A 25570-nucleotide genomic window follows, 5' to 3' on the forward strand; every position below is an offset into this window, starting at 1 on the left:
AAAATTTGATAAATTTTTACCAAAGTTATACTAAAATTATGACTATTTGCTAACCTGGGCTCACTGTGTTTGACTTGGATAGAATAAAAGATTTTTTTTTTAATACCTGTTATATTTGCAGCAATGAACATTCCTGGAGACAAAAATCCAATAAAAGTGGAAAGAAATCAAGATGATGCGGCTTATATTTCATGTAACACTGCAAGAGAGAATCAGTTAGATATTAAAGACCCTAATCTTAGTATTCGCAGTGTCTTAAATGCATCATATTATTCAGGTAAATATTTTTTTTTTTTTTTTTTTAAATTATTATTTAAGCGACTTTCAGAGTAATTGTGCTAACATAAATATAAAACAAACAAAAACAAGTTTTTTTTCTCAAATATTTGAAGAGTAGACTGCTCTATATTATATCAGAGATAGGTTTAGGCTTTGAGAAAGGCAGATCAAAATTGTTTATTTATCTCTCTCCCTCAACTCTAGAGACAATGATTCAGGTCAAGAAGCTTTTTTTTTTAAGAATTAGTCAGAATTTTTTTTTTCTTTATAAAACATTATCAATGTTAAAATCTTATTAGAACAAACTATGTGGACTTTTTAACCTTATAAAATTGATTTAAAAAATTACTGAAAGGCTTTAAAATATTATTATTATTAACTAAGATTTTAAAAAATGTTTTATTATAAATTTAATGTTTCTCACGATGATGTAGAGTAGTTCTGATTTAAAAAAAAAAAAAAAACAACTTTTGTGATATCCTCCCCTCTTTTTTTTTGCATTGTAACCATGGCAACAAACATTGCCTTCGCTTGTTTTTTAAGAACGCTGCAGCAACAATGCTTTTGCTTTTTGATAGTGTAAACGCCTTTTTGCTATATACACAGCAGCTTACCTATATTTTGTTAATACAATTTTGAACTTTATTCCCTTTCTTTTAGACTAGAAGCTCCAAAATGGCGTGGAGCATTTGAAAGAATACAAATGTTTTCAAATGTTTTATCTTTTTTTTTGTAGATTGCAATAATTTGAAATAAGATTTTCAAAACAATATCAATATTTTGTCATTTGAAACTATCAACTTTATCTTCTGTATTTAATTTTTTTGACATGCTGGTCTCATTCACAGAACCTTGCAGTTCCTATTTATTTAGCCTCTCTACAAGAGGAGTTAGCCATAAAGTCTTTTTTTTTAATGTGGGGGACATTCAGCTCTCCCAAAAAATGACACTCTTGAGTAAAATAAAAATTATTTAGGTTTTGAAGGATTTCACCTTCACTGATCAAGGATAGAAAACAATTTTAGTATAAGAACAGATACTACACTTTTGTTCCTAACTAAAATGTCAATTAACAATTAAAATAACTAAAAGTATTAAAATAAATATGCATGTAACATCAACAATAAACTCTTCCCCTCAAAAATAATTTAAATGGATAAATGTAAAAGTTGCATCCATTTCTTGCACCAATAATAAAGTTAAAACACCCTATTTTCAAGTTAATTCAACTTTACACAATAGATGCATTTATGCATTTATATACTACACATGATATCTGTCACAAGATTAACTAATTTGCATATTTTTTTTGAAAAAGGGTATTTTATTAATTAACTGTTATCTGTTATTAAATTTTAAAAGGTTAATAGTTTTGATTTTAAACAAATAGTTTTGCAATATTGTTTTATTTCCTGGGCAGTTATTTTGCATTTGCATTCAAATGTTCCGTTCTTTAGACGTACTTGATTTTCAACAAGTTGCGATCTATTGCAAGTGCAAAAAAATTAATTTCCTACTTTTTACTGTCATATTTAAAAGATAAATTAATTTATTTAAAGAAATTAGAACACTAAATAATGTTACATATTTTTCTTTTATTAAATGGATAAAATCATTTAATTATTTTTCTTTTCTGGGACTTTGGAATGAATAAATGTAAACGTTGGGTTCTTTTCTTGCACTTATGATAAAGACAAAATGCTCTATTTCAAGTTACTCCAACTTTATATGAGAAGCAGTATTTTATATATGGCTTATGTATATGCGATATAAGTTGCAATGTTAAGTAATTTGCTTATTGGTTTTGAAAAAGGAACATTTTATTAATTGCCTATTAATTTTTTTTTAATTCAATAATTTTTAATTTTTCAAAATTTTAATATAACAAATAGTTCTGTTCCTGGATATTGTTTTGCATTTATTTTTATAGTTAGAATTTGTGTTCAAATGTCCCTTTTGTTAGGGAGATTGATTTGATTCTTCATAAGTTGTGATCTATTTTTAAATGGCAAATAAAAAGGCAAATTGATTTCTATTTTCTTTCTCTAAATTTAAGAGTTACAATTTTATAAAAATTATCAAAATGTTAATCTTTATGAATGAATAAATGAGAAAGATTTTGTTTTATGTCTACAACAAAGTTATGACTGAAACGTTTATTTGAAATTTATGTTTCAAGTCATGAACTTTGCCAAGTGATAATGAGCTGGCAAAATCAACTAATTTATTATAAAAAAAAATGTACTACTGTTTTATTTGCTTTATCGTTTACTTATGCACATGGATTTGAGTTTTTAATTTTTTTATCTAGCAGATCTCTGCTTTAATTGTTAGAGTCTCTTATAAATGTTCAGGTTTTTGATTAAACATTTTTTTTGTCTTTTTCCAAATTTTTTATTTTTATTTTTTTTATTTTTCCAGTTTTTCATTTTCCGTTTGTATTTTTTTTTTTTCTTTTACTTTTTTTCCTTTTCTTTTTTTCTCTTATTGATGAGAAAAGGCTGATTTTTACTCTTATGATAGCTTTCTCTAAAAATGTTAATTTGGCAGTTAAGGCCAAAACTTCAAGTAATTCATGAGGGGCGGTTGATTACTTTTGTTTCATCTAAGAATGATTTCCTGTTTTTTTTTTTGTTTTTTTTTTTTGTTTTTTTTTTTTGTTTTTTTATCTCTTAGATAACCTAAAATAAAACTGGTTGCTAAAAATAAAATACAAATAATATTTTTTACTTTAGAATGCATATAAATTTATCGTAAAATGATTATAAACATTTTTGGGCCAAATGGCATTTTTAAGCAGATGTAAAGAATTTTTTTCTTTTTAATTTCTTGAAAATTGATTTGTAGATGGGGGTCTGCTTAAATATACAATATAACAGATACAGGTACTTATTTGATATTTTGGTACTAAAATTCATAAAAATAGTCTTTAAATATTCCTGGACAATGCTAGGTTGAGACAAATGTAATCTCCAGCAGTTGTTTTACAGTATCAGAGCTCTTCAGTGTGGCTAGATAACCAAATTTTTCAAGCTAAATTCAAAAGTCAGTAATTTTTTGACATGAAAATTGTAACCACTATGTCATCAGCACAAGCTGCAAGAAAGGGGAATCTTTGTTTATATAAAAAAATATTAACTGCTTAAAAATGGTCTATTAATTTCAGCAAAGTGCTTTGCATCATTGCTAATTTGCTAATGGTGACTGGTGATTTTTCATATATTAAATATATTAAAAAAAAAAATTTTTTTCAAAAACATTTGGTATAAAATATTTTTTTTATATTTTTCGACTATGTGTGGATTTATATTTAACTAGTACTTTTTCTATTCTTTTCTTTTCTCTGTCATTCACCAGTTATATACTTTAGCAATTGAATGATTTCTAGTGTAGAAATTAAACTAGGGTTAGTTAAGGTCTTTCTAATATGACATAATCACGTTGACACACCGGTTCTCGTTAGATCACCGAAATTTAGCAACGTTGAGCCTCGTTAGTACCAGATGGGTGACCAATTTGGGAATTCCAGACACTGTATGTAGGAGCACGTCGACACCTCTCTGCAAGAGTTGCAAAAACCAAACATTGTTATCTCCCCTAATGGGGATGTACATGCGAATGGGGAGGGCTTGTGAATTTCATAGTTCCATGGAACTTCCTCCTTTGGAGGAAATCGGTTAAAAACCCACATAGAGTTAGTGCCGTCTCCATTTTTCCAAGATTCTGATAGAACAGCTTGTGTACGTATGGTATTAACTTATGTGTAAAGTAAGGAATTCTTTTCAAATAATCATGATCTGGGAATGGTTTATGTGTCAAAACTTGGTGTTTAAATGCTTCCCCCTTCTTCCCCTACTTCCTTCACTCAAACAAGTATTTAAGTTTATTGGATGGCTAAGCATTGTAAATTTTTAATAACAAAAAAAATAAATAAATAACCAGACTTGCATGAAAACCATCACATCACCTCTGTTATATTTGCAGCAAGTGGAGACACAAGTGTAATAAAAATGGAGAAAAATGAAGAGAGAAGCGCACAAAATTGTAACAGTGCAGTTGAAGAGACACATCTTAATTCTCGTAACAAAGACGCAGACGCTCTTAATTCTCATTACAATGATGCAGAAGCTATTAATTTTCAAAACAATGACGCAGAACCTCTTAATTCTCGTAACAATGACCAAGAAACTGAAAAGAAGTTAGATATAGTAAATGTCTCTGTTAATGATGCCGGTGTATTGAATGAAACAGTTGAAGAAGGTAAATATTGTTGAATTTAAGAAAGGAGATCTTTCCAAGTCATAAGTTAGGGAAAAAAAAAAAAAAAAATTTTTTTTTTTTCCTATTTTCTCTTAATTATTTTTACATTTTTGGCTTAACTTTTTTACTTTTTTTAAATTAAGAAAAAAAATTTTTCAAGTATTTTTTAGATGGAAATTATTTAGACTATTATTTTCATCTTGAATGGTGTCATTTCAGACACTGTAAACTCCAACTTTCTTTAAGAGTATTTTCTCAAACTTAAGGAAACTTCTAATCAAACTTGTTTCCTGGTTTGCTGTGAAAACTTTCAGGTTTTATTTATTCGAAGAAGGTTGGAGGTTATGTCAGCTGAAATTTGAATAAAAATCAAGATGAGAAGAGTAGTTCAAATAATCCAAATTTTATTTGGCTCTCGTTCTTTTGCTGTATGTGTATACATGATTACTGTTTATTTTATGCATGTTTTAAGCATCTTTTTTTTTTTTGTGCTTATTTATACTTTCACTTATTTAGGGGGAGGGGGGGAAAAAAAGAAGAATTTTTATGGTGTACGTAGTTGTCACAGCATGAAGATGTTATATTCTAAAAATCATAAAAATTGATCAAGTAGTTTTATTTTTTATTTAAAATCAAGTTTTATGATTTTAAGCCATTGTGAGTCCTGTTGTGAGTTAAAAAGGAAGTAACCAGGGATCAATTTAGAATCAAAATTTGATTTTTCTTAAAGAAAAAAAACTTGATCAAATTATGTGATTTTTGGAATCTGCCGTTTTTGTCCCATGACTGGTACATATACCATAAAGACTTTTCTACATTTTATTAACTTAAAATTTTCTTTATCAGGGCAAGTTTAAAAAAAAGCAACTTTTTTCTTTGTTTTTCCATCAATGAATTTTTTTCGCTTCACCTTTTAATTTGCATATTGCATGTCTTTTGTTTCAGATGAACTTGGGTAATTATTTTTCAAATTTTAATCTATAAAAAAATAAATGTCAGCTGCTTCCTATAATCTACAATTGTTTCATCTTGTTGAATGCATTTGTTTAAATTTATTGTAACAGATTTGTTAAGTCAGCATTTTTATCAAAATTTTAACAAAGATTTTTAATTTGATGAAATGGGTGAAAAAATCAACCTCTTTGATTTCGGAACACAAATGAATCCTAATACTTGAATTGCTCATGTTTAAACTTAAATTCAAAGCAAAAATTGCTCTATATTAAACTTTCAAAAATAAAAAAAATTACATTCAGATTTGCAATTATCACAATAGTCGAAACAAGTTAGACATTTTTTATTCATTGAAAATTAAAATGGTTGATTTGTATTTGCTTCTTGTTACACTTTTTTGAACACAAGTCATTTTGAAGCTTTTAAACTGGTTAAAGTATTATGGTTCATTTTGGCTCCTAAACCAAAGGAAACATCAATTTTCTCACTCTTCCTTCTTGTATCCATATAACCTGCAGAAGAAAGAACTTTAATGGATAAAATTTAGTGTGCATAAAACAATTACAAACAAATCTTGTATATTTTACAGAGATTTGGTGCTTGTCCAGAATTCTACTTCTCCTGCTTATGAAAAAAAACCCAAAAAAAAACTCTAGAAAAATCTGTATGATGTATGTACCCATGACAAAAAGACAATGTTGTATTTCCAAAAGCATGTAAATTGATCAAGTAGTTTTATTTTTATAAAGAAAATCATTTTACTAAACTCCTGATTTGGAGTTAGCTCCTCTGTTCTTTCAGGGTGGCATCTCAAGATCATCGCTTATAATGGTTTAGTCATAAAACTTAATTCATTTATTTAAAATTTAAAATATTTAATCAATTGACATGATTTTTGGTGTTTGATATTTTCTTCCTTTCACAAGTACGTACACCATACATACTTTTTTATGTTTTTTTCATGCGGGGAAATTCTGGATCAGCACTGAAAATTCTTATGACGATTGACAGGATAGACATGTTTTGTTTTTCTACTTGGAGTAATACATTTTACTTTACTTTTTCTTCTCTATTTTTTTATCTTTTCTTTTTACTTTTCTCTTTTTCTATCTCTTTTTGCTTCTCATTTCTCTATTCTTTCTTTTCTACACTTTTTACAGTGATAACTTTTTTGATATAAATATAAATAAACACACACATACACACATTTTTCAAAGATTACATTTTTTTCTTGTATGCTATGTCAATATAAAATCGATTTAAACATCTGAAAATTTTTTTTTTTACTCTTTTCATTCTCTCCAGCTTCCTCAAAGAAGAAAAAAAAGAAGAAAAAGAAGCACTTAGACGAAAATGAACTTGAAAATGGGGTGATAGCAGATGATGTTGAAGAAATGCAACCAGAACAGACGGTAATTGAAGGTATTTCATCCCAAGTTTCTTTTCCTCTCTTTTCATACAACAAAGGTTGCTCTAAAAACTGTATACAAAAGAAACAAAAAGCAAACTATTATACGCAAAACTGCATAGAGAGATATATGTGCAGGACGGGAGACTTTAATGGTATGGCTGCATTAAAAGAATGGGTGAGAATTCTTGGATGAGTAAATGTAGAAGAGTTGGAGTAGCAGGGTCAGTTCACAGCTGAAAAGGAAAACCTGGAAGTGATAAAATTGGACTTGATAATAAAGGAAGCTAAAAACCTGGCCTAGTTTGGGCTTAATTTTTCAATGTTGTCTAACATATGCACATTAATTACTAATGAACAGATGAATGTGGTACAGTCTTAAGGAGGGAATAATGCTTGGAATAATGATCACAGAGCAGATACTACTTTAAGAGGGGCGGGGATAACAGATACCTCTCCTGCTGAATTAATCATTAAAAGGTAGTACATTTGATAAAAAAGAGTATAAGTTCACCTTCAGACAGATATTAAATCTTGATTAATAATCTATCTATATATCTATAAAAGTAAACATGCCTGTGTGTGTACATTTCCCTACACAATAACTCTGTCAATTTTAAGTCTACAGACTCGAAATTTGATATACAGGTACTGAGATTTGGGAAAATCTTTGTAATCCGTTTTCGGCCAGAAATTTGGCTGTTAAGGGGTCAAAGTTCAATGATTTGACCTTTGAGAACTCTACCAAACTCCTCCGACAATTTTGGGTATAAACACTTGAAATTTTAGATATAGGTTTGTTGGACATGGATCTAACTTAATAATTTTATTTGAGCCCAAAACAATACATATTAAGGGGTCATAATAAGAGTTAAAGTTAAAAAAAATTGACTGCTCAACATAAACCTCCAAACACCTGGGCAACACTGGGCTCCCAGGTTTATATTTGTTTTAGTTTATGATCAAAATAAATGTATTAGTTTTGGAACGATTAATTGGAATCTGAAAAATTAATGCCTATTTTCCGATGTCAAAAACGATTTTTTAATTGTTCTTTTCTATTCAGAATTGAGAAGCAAAATTTTCCACTGCTGGTAGTAATGATAAAATAGTAAATATTTATTAATTTTTAACTATCTATCCATCCAGCAAGGCTGCAGCCGGGATTGAACTCACTACACAAGTTTGCAATGTAATTCAAATCTTGTCGGTAGCTGAATACTTGATGCTTCGCCAGGTCTATCAAGGGTATTTTTTATTGTGATGCTATCACTAGATGGGGTGCTTACCACGGCTTAAGAGTGTCCCATCTACCCTCAAGAGAAGGATAGACTATAATCTATATGTTGACGCATTCTAGATTTTTTTTTTTTTTTTTTTTTTTTTTTTTTTCCATTCATTAAAAATGCATGGTCACAAAAAATATTTTTATGGCTTATTGGGCTTTTTGGCTAAAATCAGTGTTCTCCACTGCATTACCACCATTTGATGCCGGAAGTTTTCATATTATCTCCCTTGACTATTTTAAAAATACAGACATACATACAAACAGAGTGTCAGTTATTTTAGAAGTAGATTGACTTGCTTTTGTGCTAAGTATTTCAACTTTGTCTTTCTTTTATACATTTAACAAATTCTTTAGCGCTTGCCTATCATTATTATCATATTCCACTCAGCATCGTTTACATGCTGGCATGTGTTTGACAGCTTTCCGAAATTGACTTCCAAACTAACATATCTCTGGCTAAGTTTTTATTTATACTTCTTTATCTCAAGTCCATCATTGTCAACTTCTCCCATGATTTCTTTATCTTTCTCTTTTTCATCCAACTTTTCTGCATCTACTAACAAGAACTGTTATCCATTCTTTCAACATGTTCATATCAAAATATCCTGTTCTGCACACATCTTTCTGTACTGTCCAGATTTAATTTTCCAGTCATCAAATCTGAGCTTGTCTTTACAATTCACATTACACGTTCATTGTGTCATCATCATATTATTGCTCTCCATGCAACACCTATCCTCAACTCGCTCACTGACCATGTTTCGTTTTTGTACATCATCACACTGCATACAAATGCCGATTGAACAATGATTACAATTTGCTAGTAAATAAAAGTTCTCTGAGCTTACTTTATTCACTCCTAACTTTTACAATCACACTAACACCTGCTCCAGTTTGTGGTCCAATGGTATCACAAAGGTAGCAAACCTCAATAGCTTTGCCATCCAGTTATAATTTCTCTACATCAGAGTTCTCATCTCTCTCTATTGTCTTAACCAATTTGCGTTCAAGAAGTGTATCTTAACTCAAGCTACCAGTAATTACGCTGCTCTTCTTGTGTACTTATGTTTACAAGTACCACAAAAAATTGAATTGCATCCAACCTCATTTTCGCAAACTGAAAAACTATCCTCGTTTTGGGGGCTCACTGAGAATCTCTTACTTCTAGGTCACATTTATTGTCAGACCTTTAGTTTTCGTTGCAGTCCTCCAAGGTTTTAATTAATTGACAGGTACTAAGTTATCAGCATGAAACATCTCTTCCACATAACTTATACGGAACTCCGTAAGCAACGCTTTTAAGACACAAATAAAAAGCAACAAACTCACTACAGAACCCTGATGTACTCCTACTTTTAAACATTTAAAACTTTCACTAAATGTTCCGTTAATTCTAACACAATTTGGAGCATTTCTGTACATTGCTTGAACAACTTCACCAGCCACTTACTTGCCATTAGTTTATGTAATGCCCATCAGACAACATTGCTTGACATTTTGTCAGAAGCTTTTTCTAGATCTACAAAAAATACAGGTTTTTCTTACTCTTGCATTTGTCTTAGGATAAATATAGCACCGGCGCATTCATCTACGCTTATATGACTTATTTGCTGTTTAATTATTCTCTCAAATATTTTCAAGACCTAATCAATCCATGAACTTTAAACCTCTGTAATTACCCATATCTAGAGCATCTCCTTTACATTTGTAACAATTAACAATTTTACAAAGTTCACAGTTTTTTTGTTTTTTTTTAAATTTTTTTTTTTCTGTTTTGTCCATGAAAGAGATTTCTCTGGAGTTTATAAAAATTTAAACAGCTATGTTTTTAAAATGTATATTTAATAATTCAGATAAAGAAAGATGTACATTGTTATATACTTAAAAAAAAAAAAAAAAAAAAAATGTCTCCAATTCTTTTTGTTGAATCACTTTTTTGTTTTGTTTGAACTTTCAATTAACAGATGTGGAATCATCTCAGAAAAAGAAGAAAAAGAAAAAGAAGAAACATCGAGATGAAGAATCTCAAGCAGAAGAATATGATCCTCAGACAAACGGTAAATTTATCCTTTTTAAAACTTTGTCAGCCATATTTTTTTACTGTGAATAATTTGAAAATTTGGTTGAACTAGCATTTTTTTTTTTTTTTTTTTTTTTTTTTTTTTTAATAAATCTTCAATTATATTAAAAGAAAGTTATGCATGTATCTAATTAGCGAAAACAATATTTAAATGTTTTGTGATTATGGCAACAAAAAAAAAACATTAATAGCATTGGAAGCTTTCAGGTGAAAATTTTAAAAGATTCTGAACTCACTAGAACCTCTTTAAGAAAAAGTACCTATACATATATACACTAGCAATAATAATAATGTGACTGGAGGAAAAAAAAGCATATTATTGCTAGTAAAAGCGCTCAGTTTACTAATGAAAAGCTAAATGTGGTACAGTCTTGTTAAGGAGGGGATAACGGAAGAATGATCAGAGTAGATACTTCATTAAAGTGATAACAAATACCTCACCTGCTGAATTGATCATTTGATAAAAACAAAAAGATGAGTTCACCTTTAGACAGATATCAAATCTTGATTAATAATAGGTATATATTTGTATTAGTTTAGGTATATATTTGTATTAGTTTAAGATCAAAATATATGTATTAGTACTGGAATGATTAATTGGAATCAGGCATCGGAATCGAAAAAAATAATGCCTATTTTCCGATGCCAAAAACGATTCTTTTAATTGTCTTTTTCTATTTAATTCTATTAAAAGCAAAATTTTCCACTGCTGGTTAGTAATAAAATAATAAATATTTATTGATTTTTAACTAATAGTAAAACTAAAGATACTTACAAGTGTTTCTTCTTTTTTTTTTTTTTTTTTACATTTGAGAAAATATCTGCACATTTAACATGTGTTGTTATGATAATTGGTAAAAATAACTACTTCATAGTTAAATATTTAGAGATTTATAAAGAATCCGAATCAGTAATATTGGGTAAGGAATCTGTAATTGTATCAAAATCAGGGGAAAATGTTGGCATCGTCCCATCACTAAAATGTATCTTAGAAAATTGCAGTTAACTTTTTTTTTAAACCCCGTCTGCTATTTTGGGAGAAAATATATATAAATATCTTTTTTTAAACAAACTTTCTCCTTCTCTAATAAGATAGGAGGAAAAGTGATTGAAATTCTTCCGTTGGTTTTAAACACTTGCACATGAGAATAATTTCATGGGTTTATAAAAATATACCAATTGCAAATGATACAAGATTTTCAATACATTATAGAATGTTGTTTTTCACGTGAGCTTCACTTATTAAGTTTGACTTTTGAAAGAGAAGTAAGCAAATTCTAACACAGAAAAGTGCAACTCATTGGTTTTTGTATGTGTGACTGATGTTTCCACCAGAATCTAGGCCATTGTTCAGATGGCTTTTTCCCTGTTGACTGAGATACTGCTTTGCTTTTAGGAGGTCTACTGTCCCAAGCTTTAATTTGTCTCTTTGAGAAGAGATTTCTTTGTTGCTAATCACTTTAGGCACCCCTATTAGGAAATGCCAATGGGGCTAAGGGCACTGTTCCAATCTCACTTTCCAACCCTTGTATCATATCATCCCGCTTTGAAAGGAGGATAAATATTGAGTGATATATTTCAGACCAGGTTTATCCTATGGTTATTAACTGATCTCTCAAAAATTGATGCTTATAAGTGAATCATACATTGTTTTTGTTTCTAAACCTTAAAAGTACTATTTGATTCATTCTTTTGTCTTTCAGAGGAAAATGTGGATGCTTCTCCAAAAAAGCGAAAGAAAAAGAAGGGAAATGATGTCAGTCAAATAGAACTTGAAGCAGGTAAATTTATATTAAGTTGTTCTTGTTTGTTCACAAACTCCTGAAGTTTTTGGAGATAGACCACTATAATCATATATATATATTTTTTCAAACATTATTTAAGGTACTTGGATTAATATATTTTATTTTGAATAGAAGATGGAGTAGAGTATAATATAGGATCTACATTCATGCAAGCCATGCCAGTAAATAGGCCGGATTTTTGTTTTTAAATGAAAATATATAAAATGAGAAAAAGGATACTGTGATGTCATTGACGTATAGTTTCTTAATCGATCCTTGGCAACACTGAGTCTTTCTTGCTATGTGTATGTAAAGAATTCATTACTCAACACTATTCTGTTCAGAAAATTCATTTTGCCCATCCTGGGAGAGATAACTTTGTATGTGTGTGCACGTGCTAAGTTGTGTTATTTTTTCTAGTGATATATTCAGTATGACAGGGTTTGCGCAGGCTTCAAAAGGCTCTGAATTTTTAACTTTGTCTCGAAAAGGCCTTACTTTGAAAAGGCCTTAAATATCATATTCTTTATGTTCAGTAAAAATTTGTGTCGGATATAAAAACAAATCTAAATAAATGCTATCATAATATTTTTTAAGCATTAATTGAAATACTATTAAATAATTTTTGGAAACGGTTTAATATTAAATTTATTTTGATGTTCCTATTATCTATTAGATCTGCTGATCTTATATTTTATATATATTAATATATGTTTTTTTTTATTAAATTCTTTTATTTATACTTGTTTATTTATTTTATTTTGTTTATTATCATTTTTAACTTCAAAGCGATCTCTAAGCAACATGTTTTCGTGATGACAAATGGTGGATTTATCGAGCGCTGCTTCCGGTCAGAATTAAAAATATAATGATTGATTTCTCGTTTGCTAATATTAAATCAAATAATAAATAAACAAAAATAAATAAATAAAAGTGAAAATGATAAAATGGTGATGATAATCAGTAAAGAAACGTTATGTGTAGGCCGTATTTCTGCTTGACAGCTCAATTATTCCAACTTCCAGTTTTTGCTGTGTGTCATGAGTAAGTTGCTGGAATCCATACTAAATAGAGAAATAGTCCGCCACCTCAGCAGAAATAAACTCCTTAGTGACACGCAATATGGTTTCCGTTCTGCAAGATCTACCACAGATGTGCTAACGGTTATATCTCATAGGATTAGCGAATCTCTTGACAAAGGCTTCCTTTCTAGAGCAATTGCTCTTGACATATCAAAGGCCTTCGACAAGGTATGGCATAAAGGCCTACTTCACAAGATTTCCAGCTACGGTATAACTGGAAATGTTTTCTCAATCATTAAATCATTTCTCTCTGATAGGCTCATAAGAGTAATGGTTGATGGTCAGAAATCAGAGGCCCTTAGTATTAATGCTGGAGTCCCTCAGGGGTCCATCCTGGGCCCAACTCTCTTCCTGATCTACATTAATGATCTCCCTAAACACATACTTAAATCATTCGTTGACATCTATGCTGATGACACGACCATCGACGGATACACATCAAAGGCTGCAAATGACAAAGTTCTCTCTGATTCTCTCTCTTCTGATCTCGAGCGTGTAGTTCAGTGGGGGAAGACGTGGTTAATTGTAATGGATGGCTCTCGCCTAGGAGAAGCTCAATGTTTTGACAAGCTTCTGGGTTTGACCTTTACTCCTGATATGAAATGGAACACGTACATCAAGTCTGTTGCCAAGGTCGCTGGAAAGATGGTGGGATCCTTCTACCGCTCCAGAAGATATCTCACTACTGATGCAATTCTCTATCTATATAAAAGCCAAGTACGTCCAAGGATGGAATACTGTTGCCATATCTGGGCAGGAGTTGCTAAAAATAGCCTATCCTGCCTTGACAGAGTACAAAATAGACTTTGTGGCTTAGTGGAGGATGCCCTTTTCTCTTCCCTGCAACCTCTCTTAGAACAGCACGCCAGTGGAACTCTGTTCCATCTGCCTGTTTCCCACCTGACTACAACTTGGATGTCTTCAAATCCAATGTAAACAAATTCCTGATGAACTGCCCCCTTAAGTAGACACTTTATTAAATCTCAACACTAATGTACAACGTACTGTACATGCAATAACCCTTATCCCTGAGTGGCTTCCGGATTTTGATAAGTGGTGACCTACTTGTAAAAAATATATATATATATATATATTCCATTATTTTTAACATTCTTTGGTTCCTTTCTGTTTTAGAAAGAGATGATATTCTCGAAATATTAAACACTTCCACCGTCCCAGTTATCTCAAAGAGTGCATATTTACTTGTTTATATTTGTGACTGTTTTGAAAAATAAATGGATATACAGTAGAACCCTGGGATACAGTGCCCCTAGGTTACATTTTTTCAGGTTACAATGTGGAATACAATGTTTTCCTACCCTGGTTACGCTATTTGCTCAGCCTTACGGTGTTATTTATAATGTTATTTGATTATATACATGTGTATCATATACTGTACTGTATTTTGTTACTAATTTTTAATACCATATCCCGGTGTTCTACTGTACAGACTTCAGAAAAAAAAAAAAAAAAAAAAGACCTTTCGTTTGTCCATTTTTGTTTTTACGCCACACAAATTCAACTGCTGGTTCCCTTCATTGCTATGTCCTTCTTATACTCCTCCATATTTTACCAACAATGCTTTAAGCAAACTACCTTTCCCTTATATATATATATATATATATATATATATATATACACACACACACACACGCACACATTAACAGACAAAATAGTTTAAATTTTTTCTTTTTTTTTTCTTTTTTTTTAATATAATTTTATTGTCTGTGTTTGGAAGAACCTGTTTTTTCTAAATATCTTTACTAATCTTTGTAATATGCCTCCTAATGCTAAAAGATTTCTAACATTAATCCACTTCTATTTGTTATCTTTCTCCTGTTCAGATCATTTTTCTCATATTCAGTTTAACATTTGTTTTACATGTGTTAAACAGGTTTAAAGATAAACCATCCCTGGCCAGGTTAATATTTATCCTTTTTATCATGTCCTCACATGTTTTCTGTGAATTGACCCTGCTACCACAACTGTTCTACCTCTACTAAGCATTCATTCTTTCAGTGGAGCCATACCATCAGTCTTCTGTTTTCTCCCTATAATGCCCAAATTCAACCTTCCTCTGAGGTCATCAGATCTAAACATGTCTTTAAGATTTACATTACACATTCATCATGCCATTCACCTATCATTTCTCTCTATGCAAACCATATCCTCAACTTTAATTAGTCAGGTTTCTCTTATAAGAGAAACCTGACTAATTAGAGTTGAGGATATAGTTTGCATAGAGAGAAATGATATATAATTCATCACATTGTGAACAGAATAAACTCTTCCCTGCTGGTTATTAATGGCAAAAGTTTCTTGAACTTACTCTATCGACTCATAACTTTTGTAATCATACTAACAATGTACTTAACTAGTATCATCAAAGTAAAAGAAAAAAATCTTCTGAACACTTAAAAGCTTTTCCATCCAAATATACTTTCTTTGCATCTGAGTTCTCATCTATCTCTTGTTGTCTTACACTTTTTGCACACAAACTGGTTTCATCATCTTTGAACATCACAGTAATTTCTATACACTTTGTGTGTACCCAGTGCTTTACAAGTACCACAGAAATTGAATTGCCCATTCTTATAATAAGGCCAAAAGATTTAATTTAGTCTTTGACTGTAGGCAAGTTTTACAATCATTCAAAAGAGATCTTTTTAGCAGCTAACACTTCTCTCTCATTATTCATAGAAAATTTCATTTTGAAAAAAATTTTGACCATGATTAAGTACGAATTATCTTAACATCTCACATTGAATCACTCATTAAAATAGGCATTTGATTCTTTGTTTATTAAAAGTTACCTTTATAAAAGCTTATCAATTAACTCATTGCAATTCTTATTTGGTATATAAAAACATTATACTAAGTCCACATGGAAAATTTCCCGCTATTTAAGCGGTATATCAAATATGATTATAGCAAGAAAATTCATATAAAGACTGAAGTTGCATCAACTGGGCAAAATTTCAATTGTTTTTCGTTAAAAAAAATAAAAATATATTAAAAAAATATATATTTTTGTAAACCTTGATTCTGATCGTATTTCTTGATTCATTCCTATATCTTATTTTTTTAAATAGAAGAAACTGTGGATATTTCTCCAAAAAAGCGAAAGAAAAATAAAGAAAAGGAAAATGAATCGGAAAATGTAGCAGGTAAATTTATGTGAACTTCTTATTATTCCTATTTGTTTGTTTAATAATGAAAAGAGACTTCAAATCTTTTTCAACATTTGATTGTGCTTGGTGAGTGGTATGGAATTTTTTAGTCCGTGTGATTCGTAGAAGGATATTCAAATCTTTTTCACTGAATAAATTTTCTATACAAATTGATATTTCTTCTGATAGACTGCAGAAGATTGAGCGTTAATTTATATGGGAAAAGCACCAGATACAATTAGGCAATGATATCATCCCATTTCTTTTAAGTATAGATTTTTCAAATGGCTACCACAATAGACTATACTTGTTCAAATATTTTTCATTTAAGGCTTCATTTTCATTAATATAGATACTATTTAATACTCATGCTCATGTGTCAGCATTACCCAGAAAAAGTGACTAACTCAAGAAAGAAATAAAGCATTGCCTAAATGATATGCATTCATAGTATAGATATTATCCTTAAAAATATACTCTATCAAATGACTTTACTAGGTTTAGTTGTTACATAATAATGAAAATAAAAAAATCATGGTCTATATGATATCTACTCCAAAGTAATATCCCTAATAGTTAGCTGCAAGACTTTAGTATTAGAATAGTTTAAAAGCAAAAATTACTTTTGTAAATTTTGCAACTGCTGTTTTCTTTTTACACATATGAGATACCATAAATGTTTCACAACTGGTAGAGAACAATATAAGAAGACTATTATTATAATTGAAATCATTCAGTGTATTCCACTGTTTTGTTTCTATACTTGATAAAAAGAAGTAAATTTTTCCCCTATGGAAACATAATAGCATTAAAGATACAGACATCGCATATATTAGGTTGACAAGAAAGTTTGTGCAGTTTTTAATTCAGATGAACATATCTCGGTTCCAACAACAATTTATTGATTGAAATAAGCAACATCAGAATCAACACACTTTCGCCAACGCAAAACAAGTGTATTTATACCGGTAATCTAAAAATCTTGCGTTTTGGTGATTATGAAATTGCTGAAGTCATATTTTTTATATCACTTAGGTTTTTAAAATATTTCTCATGCAGAAAGTTGTCAAGATGCTTAGTGATAGTCAGTAGGTGAAAGGTCTGGAGATAATAGCGGATGAGGCAGTGTCATAGCCAATTCGTTGAACTTGTGTAGGATCAGTTTAGCAACATGCAGTCAGGCATTGTTGTGGACGAGAATTGGGCTTTTTCTGTTGACCAATGCTGAGTGTTATTTCATCCATTTGTTGACAGTACTTCTCTGCCGTAATGGTTTTGCATGCGTTCAGAAAACTGTAATGGATGAGACTGGTCACAGGCCATCAAAGTCAGCATGACCTTCTTTTGGTGCAACTCTCGTTTCGGGAATTGTCGTGGAGCTTCATTGGCATCTAACCACTGAGCTGAGCATTGCTCGTTGTCTTGTCGTTTTCATCGCAAGTCATAACCCGGTTGAGAAACAGGTCATTCTTTTGTTGCGTAAAAGGAAAGATGACACTTCATAACAGTATTTCTTTTAGTTGTTGCTCGATTCGTGAGGCACTTATCGTTTTTTTGTCTTTCCAATCTCTCTAAAGTGGTTGGAAATTGTCGTATATGTTACGTCTAATTCAAAAGCAAGTTCTCAAACAGTTGTGTGTGCATGGACTTTGACTAAGGCTCTTAATTGATTGTTGTCAACATTCGATGGCCACCCACTGTGACCAAACGTGTGCGACCCCGACAGATCGCTGGCTCCCAACGTATGTATGTTGTACAGATTCTTTATTTCATAAAATAACTATTAGTTATTATTGATAATTAAAATAAATAACAAAATTGATAATTAAAATAAATAACAAAATTCATTTTTTTCGGTCACCTAATTATTTAATTTAGTACATATATTATTCTATGTTACATACTTTTCTTTATTTCATACAAACAACACTCAGTTCATTATTTTTATTTTTCATAAATAAGAAAATAAAAAAAAATTATTCCTATTCTATACTTTTTTTTACACATTGACACAATCTTTCTTTATAGTCATGCGGAAGGTTTTAATGTTTTTATTTATTTTATGTGCTCTGGTACAACAATTTCATTCACAACTTTCTTTCCTTTGTTTCTTTGGTACTTGTACAGTTTAATCAAGACAAAAAATCAAAATATCGAGAGAAAAAGTTTAAATTGTACGTATCCATTATGAAATGAAGTTCTCTGAAAAAAAAATTTCACTTAATTTCATCAAGTAGTTTTGTTTTATAGCAAAAAAACAATTTATGATACCAAGCAAAAGGTTTGATTTTTAGGAAGAGTTATCTCCCTTTGGCGTTTCTAAACTCCAAACAAAAATTGAAAAAAAATCCAAGATGTTTGCCTTCAACACGCTCTCATAAAAACGTGTTTTTCCGCTGTAAAAAAAAAAAACTACTAGATCAAATTAAGTGATTTTTTTTTTTTTTTTTTTTTTTTTTTTTTTGAGATCTTCAATTCAAAACGAATACGTAAAATATAACCTTTTTTTGCTATTTTCATTTTTTAATGTCTTGATTAAACTGTACAAGTACCGTTTCTTTAAAATTTAGATACTCTATTAATTAGATACCTAATAAACTATTCATTTCTTTTAGTTTCCAAGATTTTAATAAATAATATGTATTAAAGAGTTTCTAGCAGTTTATCCACAATCACATACGATAATGACGTTTACTTTGTTTACAAGAGGGGGGGGATCTTATTATTAGTATGATATTTTTTTTGTTGTTTTATTATTACTATTCTGATTATTTCTACTATTGGCTGTATTACTTTATTATTATACTTATGATTGATGTTACTGCTATTAATATTAGTATTAACATTGTTGTTTCATTTTTTTAACATTATCTTTGGTAGTTTTTGCTTCCTTAGTAACAAAGTTACTATGGGTCTATCAGTAATATCATTATTGTTTGTTTTATATTTTTCTGTATTACTATTATTAACATTATTGGCATATACCTTGAGAATTTCATTGTTGCATTATTTCCCCTGTTTTATAGATGGCGATAACTAATTTGGCGTCCCTGACAAAATAACTTCCAACAGATATTTTAACTGAAGAAATTCATCACATTTTTTGACGAATTATTAGTATTATTATTATGCTTATTATTAATAGTAGTTGTATCATTACTAAGTAATTTGGCGTAAGAATGATACTTATACTGTAAAAAAAAATGTTCTTTTTTTTTTTTACTCTTAAAAATGTTTAATATAAAAAAGAAAGTTAACAGTTACAAGAAATAAATATTACACATTTTTTAAATAAAAGTAAGAATTGTTCACATTAAAATGTTAATAATAAATAAAAAAAATAATATAATATTATATATTATAATACATAATTTCTGTTAGAAGCTGTTTCATTGGGGATGCCAAATCATCTATCACTGTGTCTACAAAATAGGGGCGTGATGCAAGCATGAAATGTCTAAAGATATATGATGGAATGCCATAGTATTATTACTCTTTATGTTATTACTATTATCAATAATTTTAGAACTAAATATAGTAGTAGTATTACAATTTTTGTTATTGGTTGTCACATACTCTGAATTCCTGGGCAACGTCAGGACATGGATAAGCTAGTACAAATATAATAAATGTTCAATTTATATCGATTTAAATGGAATATAATATTGTTAAAAACATACTTGAAAAATTTACAAGGGACATACATTGAATCATTTGAGAAATAAGACTTAATTTAAAAGACATGAATATAAGTTACATATCGTGTAGCGGATGTGTGCATTTGATATTTATTAACTTGAAACCTTAAGAACTTACAGGTTGTGTATTCAGTGTTTGTTTACAGTAAAAAACTGGCCATGTAAGATGTTTATGCTTTAATAGATTTTTGAGTTTTCATAGAATTTACACATATTTAAAACTTACATAGTCTTATTAACATAAGTAAAATATTGCCTAAATATTTTCCTAAAATTACAGTATTCATAAAATCATACTTGATTGCTGTTAGAGAAACAAACAATGAAATATATGGTGACTTATTTGTGAAATAAAGACATTTCTTTATAATGTATAAAGAATTAGAACGACAAAATTAGCCATTGCTCAGTATTTGAAAAGTGGGGAGTGGGGGCTTTGTCAGGTTTTGTGATTGTAAAACCTTTCACTCTGTTGTTAAATAGATTTGATTTTACAACTGTGTAGAATTATATTCAAAAACTTATTTCAAAACTAAAAATAAGTGACACGTTCATATTCAAAGTTTTATTCTCTCTTTTTTTTTAGTGTTAGAGCACTCAGATAATAACTGCATAATAATTTGTTAAACGTAACAAGTAGCGTGAACTCCTCATTTAAATTTTGACTTTCTTAGTTGAAACAAATCAGAGTTGTTTACAATGTTTTTACACATCTTGGCAGTTATAATCTAGATTGATGTAACTGTTTAATATCTAACATAATAATTTATTCAAAAGCAGTATAAGATGATTATCTCTTTTTCAATATAATTTCTACATCTGTGTTTGCACAAATCGGTTTTCTCTAAATATCTTTACTAAATCTTATGCAATACACCACCTAATGCTGAAAGATCTTGGTCTAACATTTATCCACTTCTATTTGTTCTATATATTTTTCCTAATTGTGTGTTGATTGTAAACTTTGGTCTCTGCTTTTAAACTCCTAATTCTTATTGTGTTACTTGATTCATTCATGTGTCCATTTATCTTTCTTTTAGCGGAGACCGTGAAAAAGCTAAAAAACAATGATAAAAATTTCACCGAATTAGAACTTGAAACAGGTAAATATGAAGTTTTTATTTCTGTTTGTTCCACTTACACTTGTATACACTAGAGAACACATTACATTTATTTTCTAAAAGGAAACCATTTAGTAATGCATTGCTATTATTACTAAATAGACATGGAACTATGGAAAATGTTGTTCAAATTTGAATAAAATTTAATTTTATATAATTAATACGTAAAATTGAGCAAAAATATGATAAAAGTATGATAGAAACATTTAATATCTTCTTTTTTTTTTTTTTTTTTTTAATAGAATATTTAATAATTGCCCAAATTTTATCTGTTTATATTTTAATGTGGAATATTTTCAATGAAAATGAGATAAATGAGATAAGCGTGGCATAACACACACCCACACACACACATGTAATCATTTGTAGGTACGGCACAATCATGCTGACACACCGGTTCTCACCAGATCACTGAAGTTAAGCAATGTTGACCCTGGCAATACCAGATGGGTGACCATTTGGGAAGGCTAGGCGCTGTATGTACCTGGGAAGGTTAGGTGTGGGGCCAGCACTCTCACCCTGAAAAAAAGAACTCCTCGCTACAAAAGCATCTACAAAGTTGTTGTGGATGGCCTATGCCCCTCCAGGGACTCAAAGTTATGGATGGATGGATTCATTCAGTTGTAAGGTCATTTAGATATATTTTAAAAGAAAATATTTTCACAAATTTAAAAAGTTTAATTCAATCTTGCAACATTTACATTTACAGGAGATAAAATTCATACATAAATCAAAGTATAATATCTGTGCTGTATTCTCTAAAAAAAACCCCAAAAAACACAACAAAAGAGCACATTCTTAGGCCTGTACTACATTTTGGGGAGGTAGATTAACCCCTTTCTTCCCCACACACAAACTAACGCACATGCCTACATTGTGGTTCACTGGTCCAATAATCAAATATATTTCAGCTGGTTTCTTTATTAACTGTTCATCGTCCATGTTGTGTTTAAAAGTTGCACAGAACTGGTGTTCACACAGCTTAGAGATTTGGGTAATTGATTGGTTTAGTTGGCAACTCAAAATAAACGTAACTTCCTGTGATCAATCACACGTTTCTTTTCAGTTGTATGACAATATGTATAAAATGCATTTTTTTCCATTAACTTTGAACAAGACAATTGTAAGGGTATATTATTAATTAGGGATCATATCTGCAGAGGCATCACAGGTGAAGATTTGTGCAGTAAGATGTTCATTTACTTATGGAAAAAAGACAAGGAATCAGATTGGTGCCAAGTTTTGGTTTAAAGTAAATTATACTATAATTAAAATAAAAACATTACAACTATTTTATTGTTTATGTATGTCAACCACTGCCACTGCAAAAAAAAAAAAAGCATGCGAAAATATTGAATTAAAGAATTAGGACCAAACAAAAATTCAAAATTTTATTATTTATAAATCTTTCATAAAATCTATCATCATGGTCATTGTTTTAAGTTAACAATTGAAAATATGACTGTCTTTGTCGCATTTTACATCGCCAGCATCCCAACTGTTGTTCTTTGTTGACAACACCTCAATCTAAAGTTTGTCCTGTTGCAGCGAATTCTTTGATGATTTCGACATGCAACTCATCTCCTATTTCACTGTTTGGGTTGTGTAAGCTTTCAGAGAACTGAAGACCTGGACACAACTATAAAAGTGGATGTGGCCAAGTCTACAGATGGGTAGCCTTCATTGTAGGAAATGCAATTGGTTTACAATGATTCTGGGTTTCATGCAGGCCAGGGAAGAAGCCGGCATATTCTAACCATGGTAAACGCTGTTTCAACATATCACTTGAAAATAAATGAATCCTCGAAGTTAACTTCTTAAATCTGAAAATGATGGAGTCACAAATTGACTGATTCCTATTTGAAATAGTTTTAAAATTCATTTGGCTTTAGAATGATTAATTATTGTCATACAAGAGAGTGAATGATTTCCTGTAATCTAAAAAGAAATTGACAGTGCTTCTATAATTATTAACACAACTGTGTTCTCTTCACTACCAAATAACCAACACTTTCTCCTCCACGATTTGTATTTGTACTTATTGCAGCTACTCCTCACATATACAAATTAATGCTTTTATGTTTTGAAACCATATAGCTAAAAGATCTTTAAAGATCATTGTATATCCTGTAGATCTGTGTCTAGATTGGCACATATCATTAGTGAGTGATACACAGCCAAACTAAGCTAGCCCTTAGTACATGGCCAGACTAAGCTAGGCTTCAATGCGCAGCCAGACTAAACCAGGCCTTGATGCTCAGTCAGATTAGGCTAGGTCTCGATGTTCTTGTCTTTCAAACACAAAAAGAATAAAATAAGTCGATTTGAATCATAATTAACACTTCTCTATAACATGACAACTTCAATTTTCAAAAAGTTTGACTGAAATCATTATTTAAATGTTTCCATTACATGACGATTCTAACTCTTACCTTTACTTTTCTTGCCAGAATAGATTGTAATCTAAAAAAAATTGATAGTCTTCCTATGACATTCTCATTATTAGCACAATTTTGGGCATTCATGATCCGACTGACTCCCTGGCTACGCCGATCACTTGAACAATGCGCTTTCTACGGATGGAAACATTCTTCACATGCGACCGTACGCACACACTCACAACCAATGCGAACTAACTTCAACCCACTGTGCTGACACTTAGGCATGCTTCATAGACTCCATGGCAATTCAGTCTATGAGCGCAACACTCACACTCAAAATTCGCAACATCGTCCTGTGATCGTTCCACAGTTACACAAGCTTTGAACTCTCTTTGTGATATTTTCCTGTCGTAAACTAACTGGTGGAGGAGTGTGTAGGAGTATGGTTTTTCAAATCTGACATGCATTGGTCAAACCGCACACACATCCATACATATACCTTTAATACGCACAGGTTACCATCCTTGCAGTAATCTTTGCTTTGCCCAACAGGTGGCGTTCTCTATTTCCTTTTCCGTTTTCTTTTTCCTCTTGAGATGTCAAGGTGACAACTAGCATTACAAGTTGATTTTTCTTTTTAGATAATTGTTATTTTATTAACTTGCATGAAAAGAGCTATGTAAAAGATGCTTAAAACCATTTGAATTATGCCAATACCATCAGTAGTTAAAAAGTTATAAGAATTTTAAGTGCCAAAATTTAGGCTTTCCGTGGACATTTTTCTTTAGAAAAAGTGGGCTAAATTACGGACCCCAACATTTCAAGAAATTTGGTAATTTCGCCATCATTTATTTATTTTTCAAGCTATTCTCATGAAGCCATGAATTATAAATTCAGATGTACAAATTTCAATTTTATTTTAAACTGGTGCATGGTATCATACAGTGGATGTCTATTCATGAACAAAACAAAAAGTATTATACTGGTATTTTAATATAGCTTTATTGAGAGTAGGTATTTACCTGGTAACCAAACTGCTCTCATGTTAGCTGGTGAACTTCGGTGAGGTGAGGTGTAGAAAAAGAGAAGCTTATATAGTCAGAATCAAATAATGGTGTTATGGTATTCGTCCCCTTCCTATGGAATTATACTTTCCATAAAAAAAGTATATTTTTGTAATGAGTTTGCATCCAGTACAACATTAGATATTTTGCTAGCAAAGAGGTAGTATAGTTAACAGCCAAGAAATGAAAAACAAAACATACAACAACTTCCTAGTTTTATTCTCCTGAGTGCTTTAAAGTTTTTCCTTTTTAATATATCACATGTGACTTTTTTCTAACAATCCAAGGTGCCGCCATTAGATATGACCTTTTTCTATCTATATTTCATAGATAACAACTAAGAAGTCCAAAAAAAATACAGCTAATAACTGTCATCAAATACATGGAATTTAATTTTTGTCCAATCTGTATATTTTTAAGTAACTGGAACTGTTTTAGCTTTTCTTTATTTCAAAATAAGTTGCTGCTATAATACAAATTCTTGAATAAAAAAAAAAACTACTTATGCAGAATATGGACCATGCTAAACGAATGTATCATCTGCATATTTCGGCAGATTATGTAAACTGCTAGAAAAAGCTGCTTATCAAAAAAAAAATCAGTCTGGCGACTGATAATCATGAAAAAAATAAGTTTGTGAAAATTGGTTTAAGTCATTATGAATCTAAAATAGTTGGGACAGACGCTTTATTCTCCAGAAACAAATATTGAATTTTGTTGAAAAAGTAAACATATAGGCTGTGGCAATGAGGTTACCAGTTATCAGAAGGCTGCCGATTATGGGCTGCGTTGTGAAATGGATTATTGGTAAGGTTGCGTATTCAATTACTAGAAGGTCGAAGGTCGTTTGTTGTGGTGAGACCGTAACAAGCAATCAAAGATAAAGATTATGTTTACGAGCACATTTAAGAATATTTATAATAAACTACACTGAAACAATTACGTATTTACATATATACAGGAGCATTTATTAATAGAGAAATATAGAATACAAGATGTGT

At 30.4% G+C, this 25570-nt stretch overlaps 1 protein-coding gene across 16 annotated transcripts in view; it reads left to right on the forward strand.

Moving 5' to 3' along the window:
• LOC145294027 (uncharacterized) overlaps nucleotides 1-25570 on the forward strand; it is a 234371-nt gene that overhangs the window by 147056 nt on the left and 61745 nt on the right. For 6 of the 16 annotated variants that reach the window (XM_080140995.1, XM_080141000.1, XM_080140996.1 and 3 more), the window contains 7 exons: nucleotides 122-277; nucleotides 4264-4539; nucleotides 6799-6915; nucleotides 10154-10246; nucleotides 11973-12050; nucleotides 16228-16302; nucleotides 21044-21106. In XM_080140995.1, the coding sequence (XP_079997121.1) occupies nucleotides 122-277; nucleotides 4264-4539; nucleotides 6799-6915; nucleotides 10154-10246; nucleotides 11973-12050; nucleotides 16228-16302; nucleotides 21044-21106 (858 nt within the window). The remainder of the gene's footprint in view (nucleotides 1-121; nucleotides 278-4263; nucleotides 4540-6798; nucleotides 6916-10153; nucleotides 10247-11972; nucleotides 12051-16227; nucleotides 16303-21043; nucleotides 21107-25570) is intronic. The other 10 variants (XM_080140998.1, XM_080141005.1, XM_080140997.1 and 7 more) reach the window with 3 other exon arrangements.

This window comes from Euprymna scolopes, chromosome 15, assembly GCF_053919585.1.
Source record: "Euprymna scolopes isolate OS-2025 chromosome 15, ASM5391958v1, whole genome shotgun sequence".
Classification (NCBI taxonomy): domain Eukaryota; kingdom Metazoa; phylum Mollusca; class Cephalopoda; order Sepiida; family Sepiolidae; genus Euprymna; species Euprymna scolopes.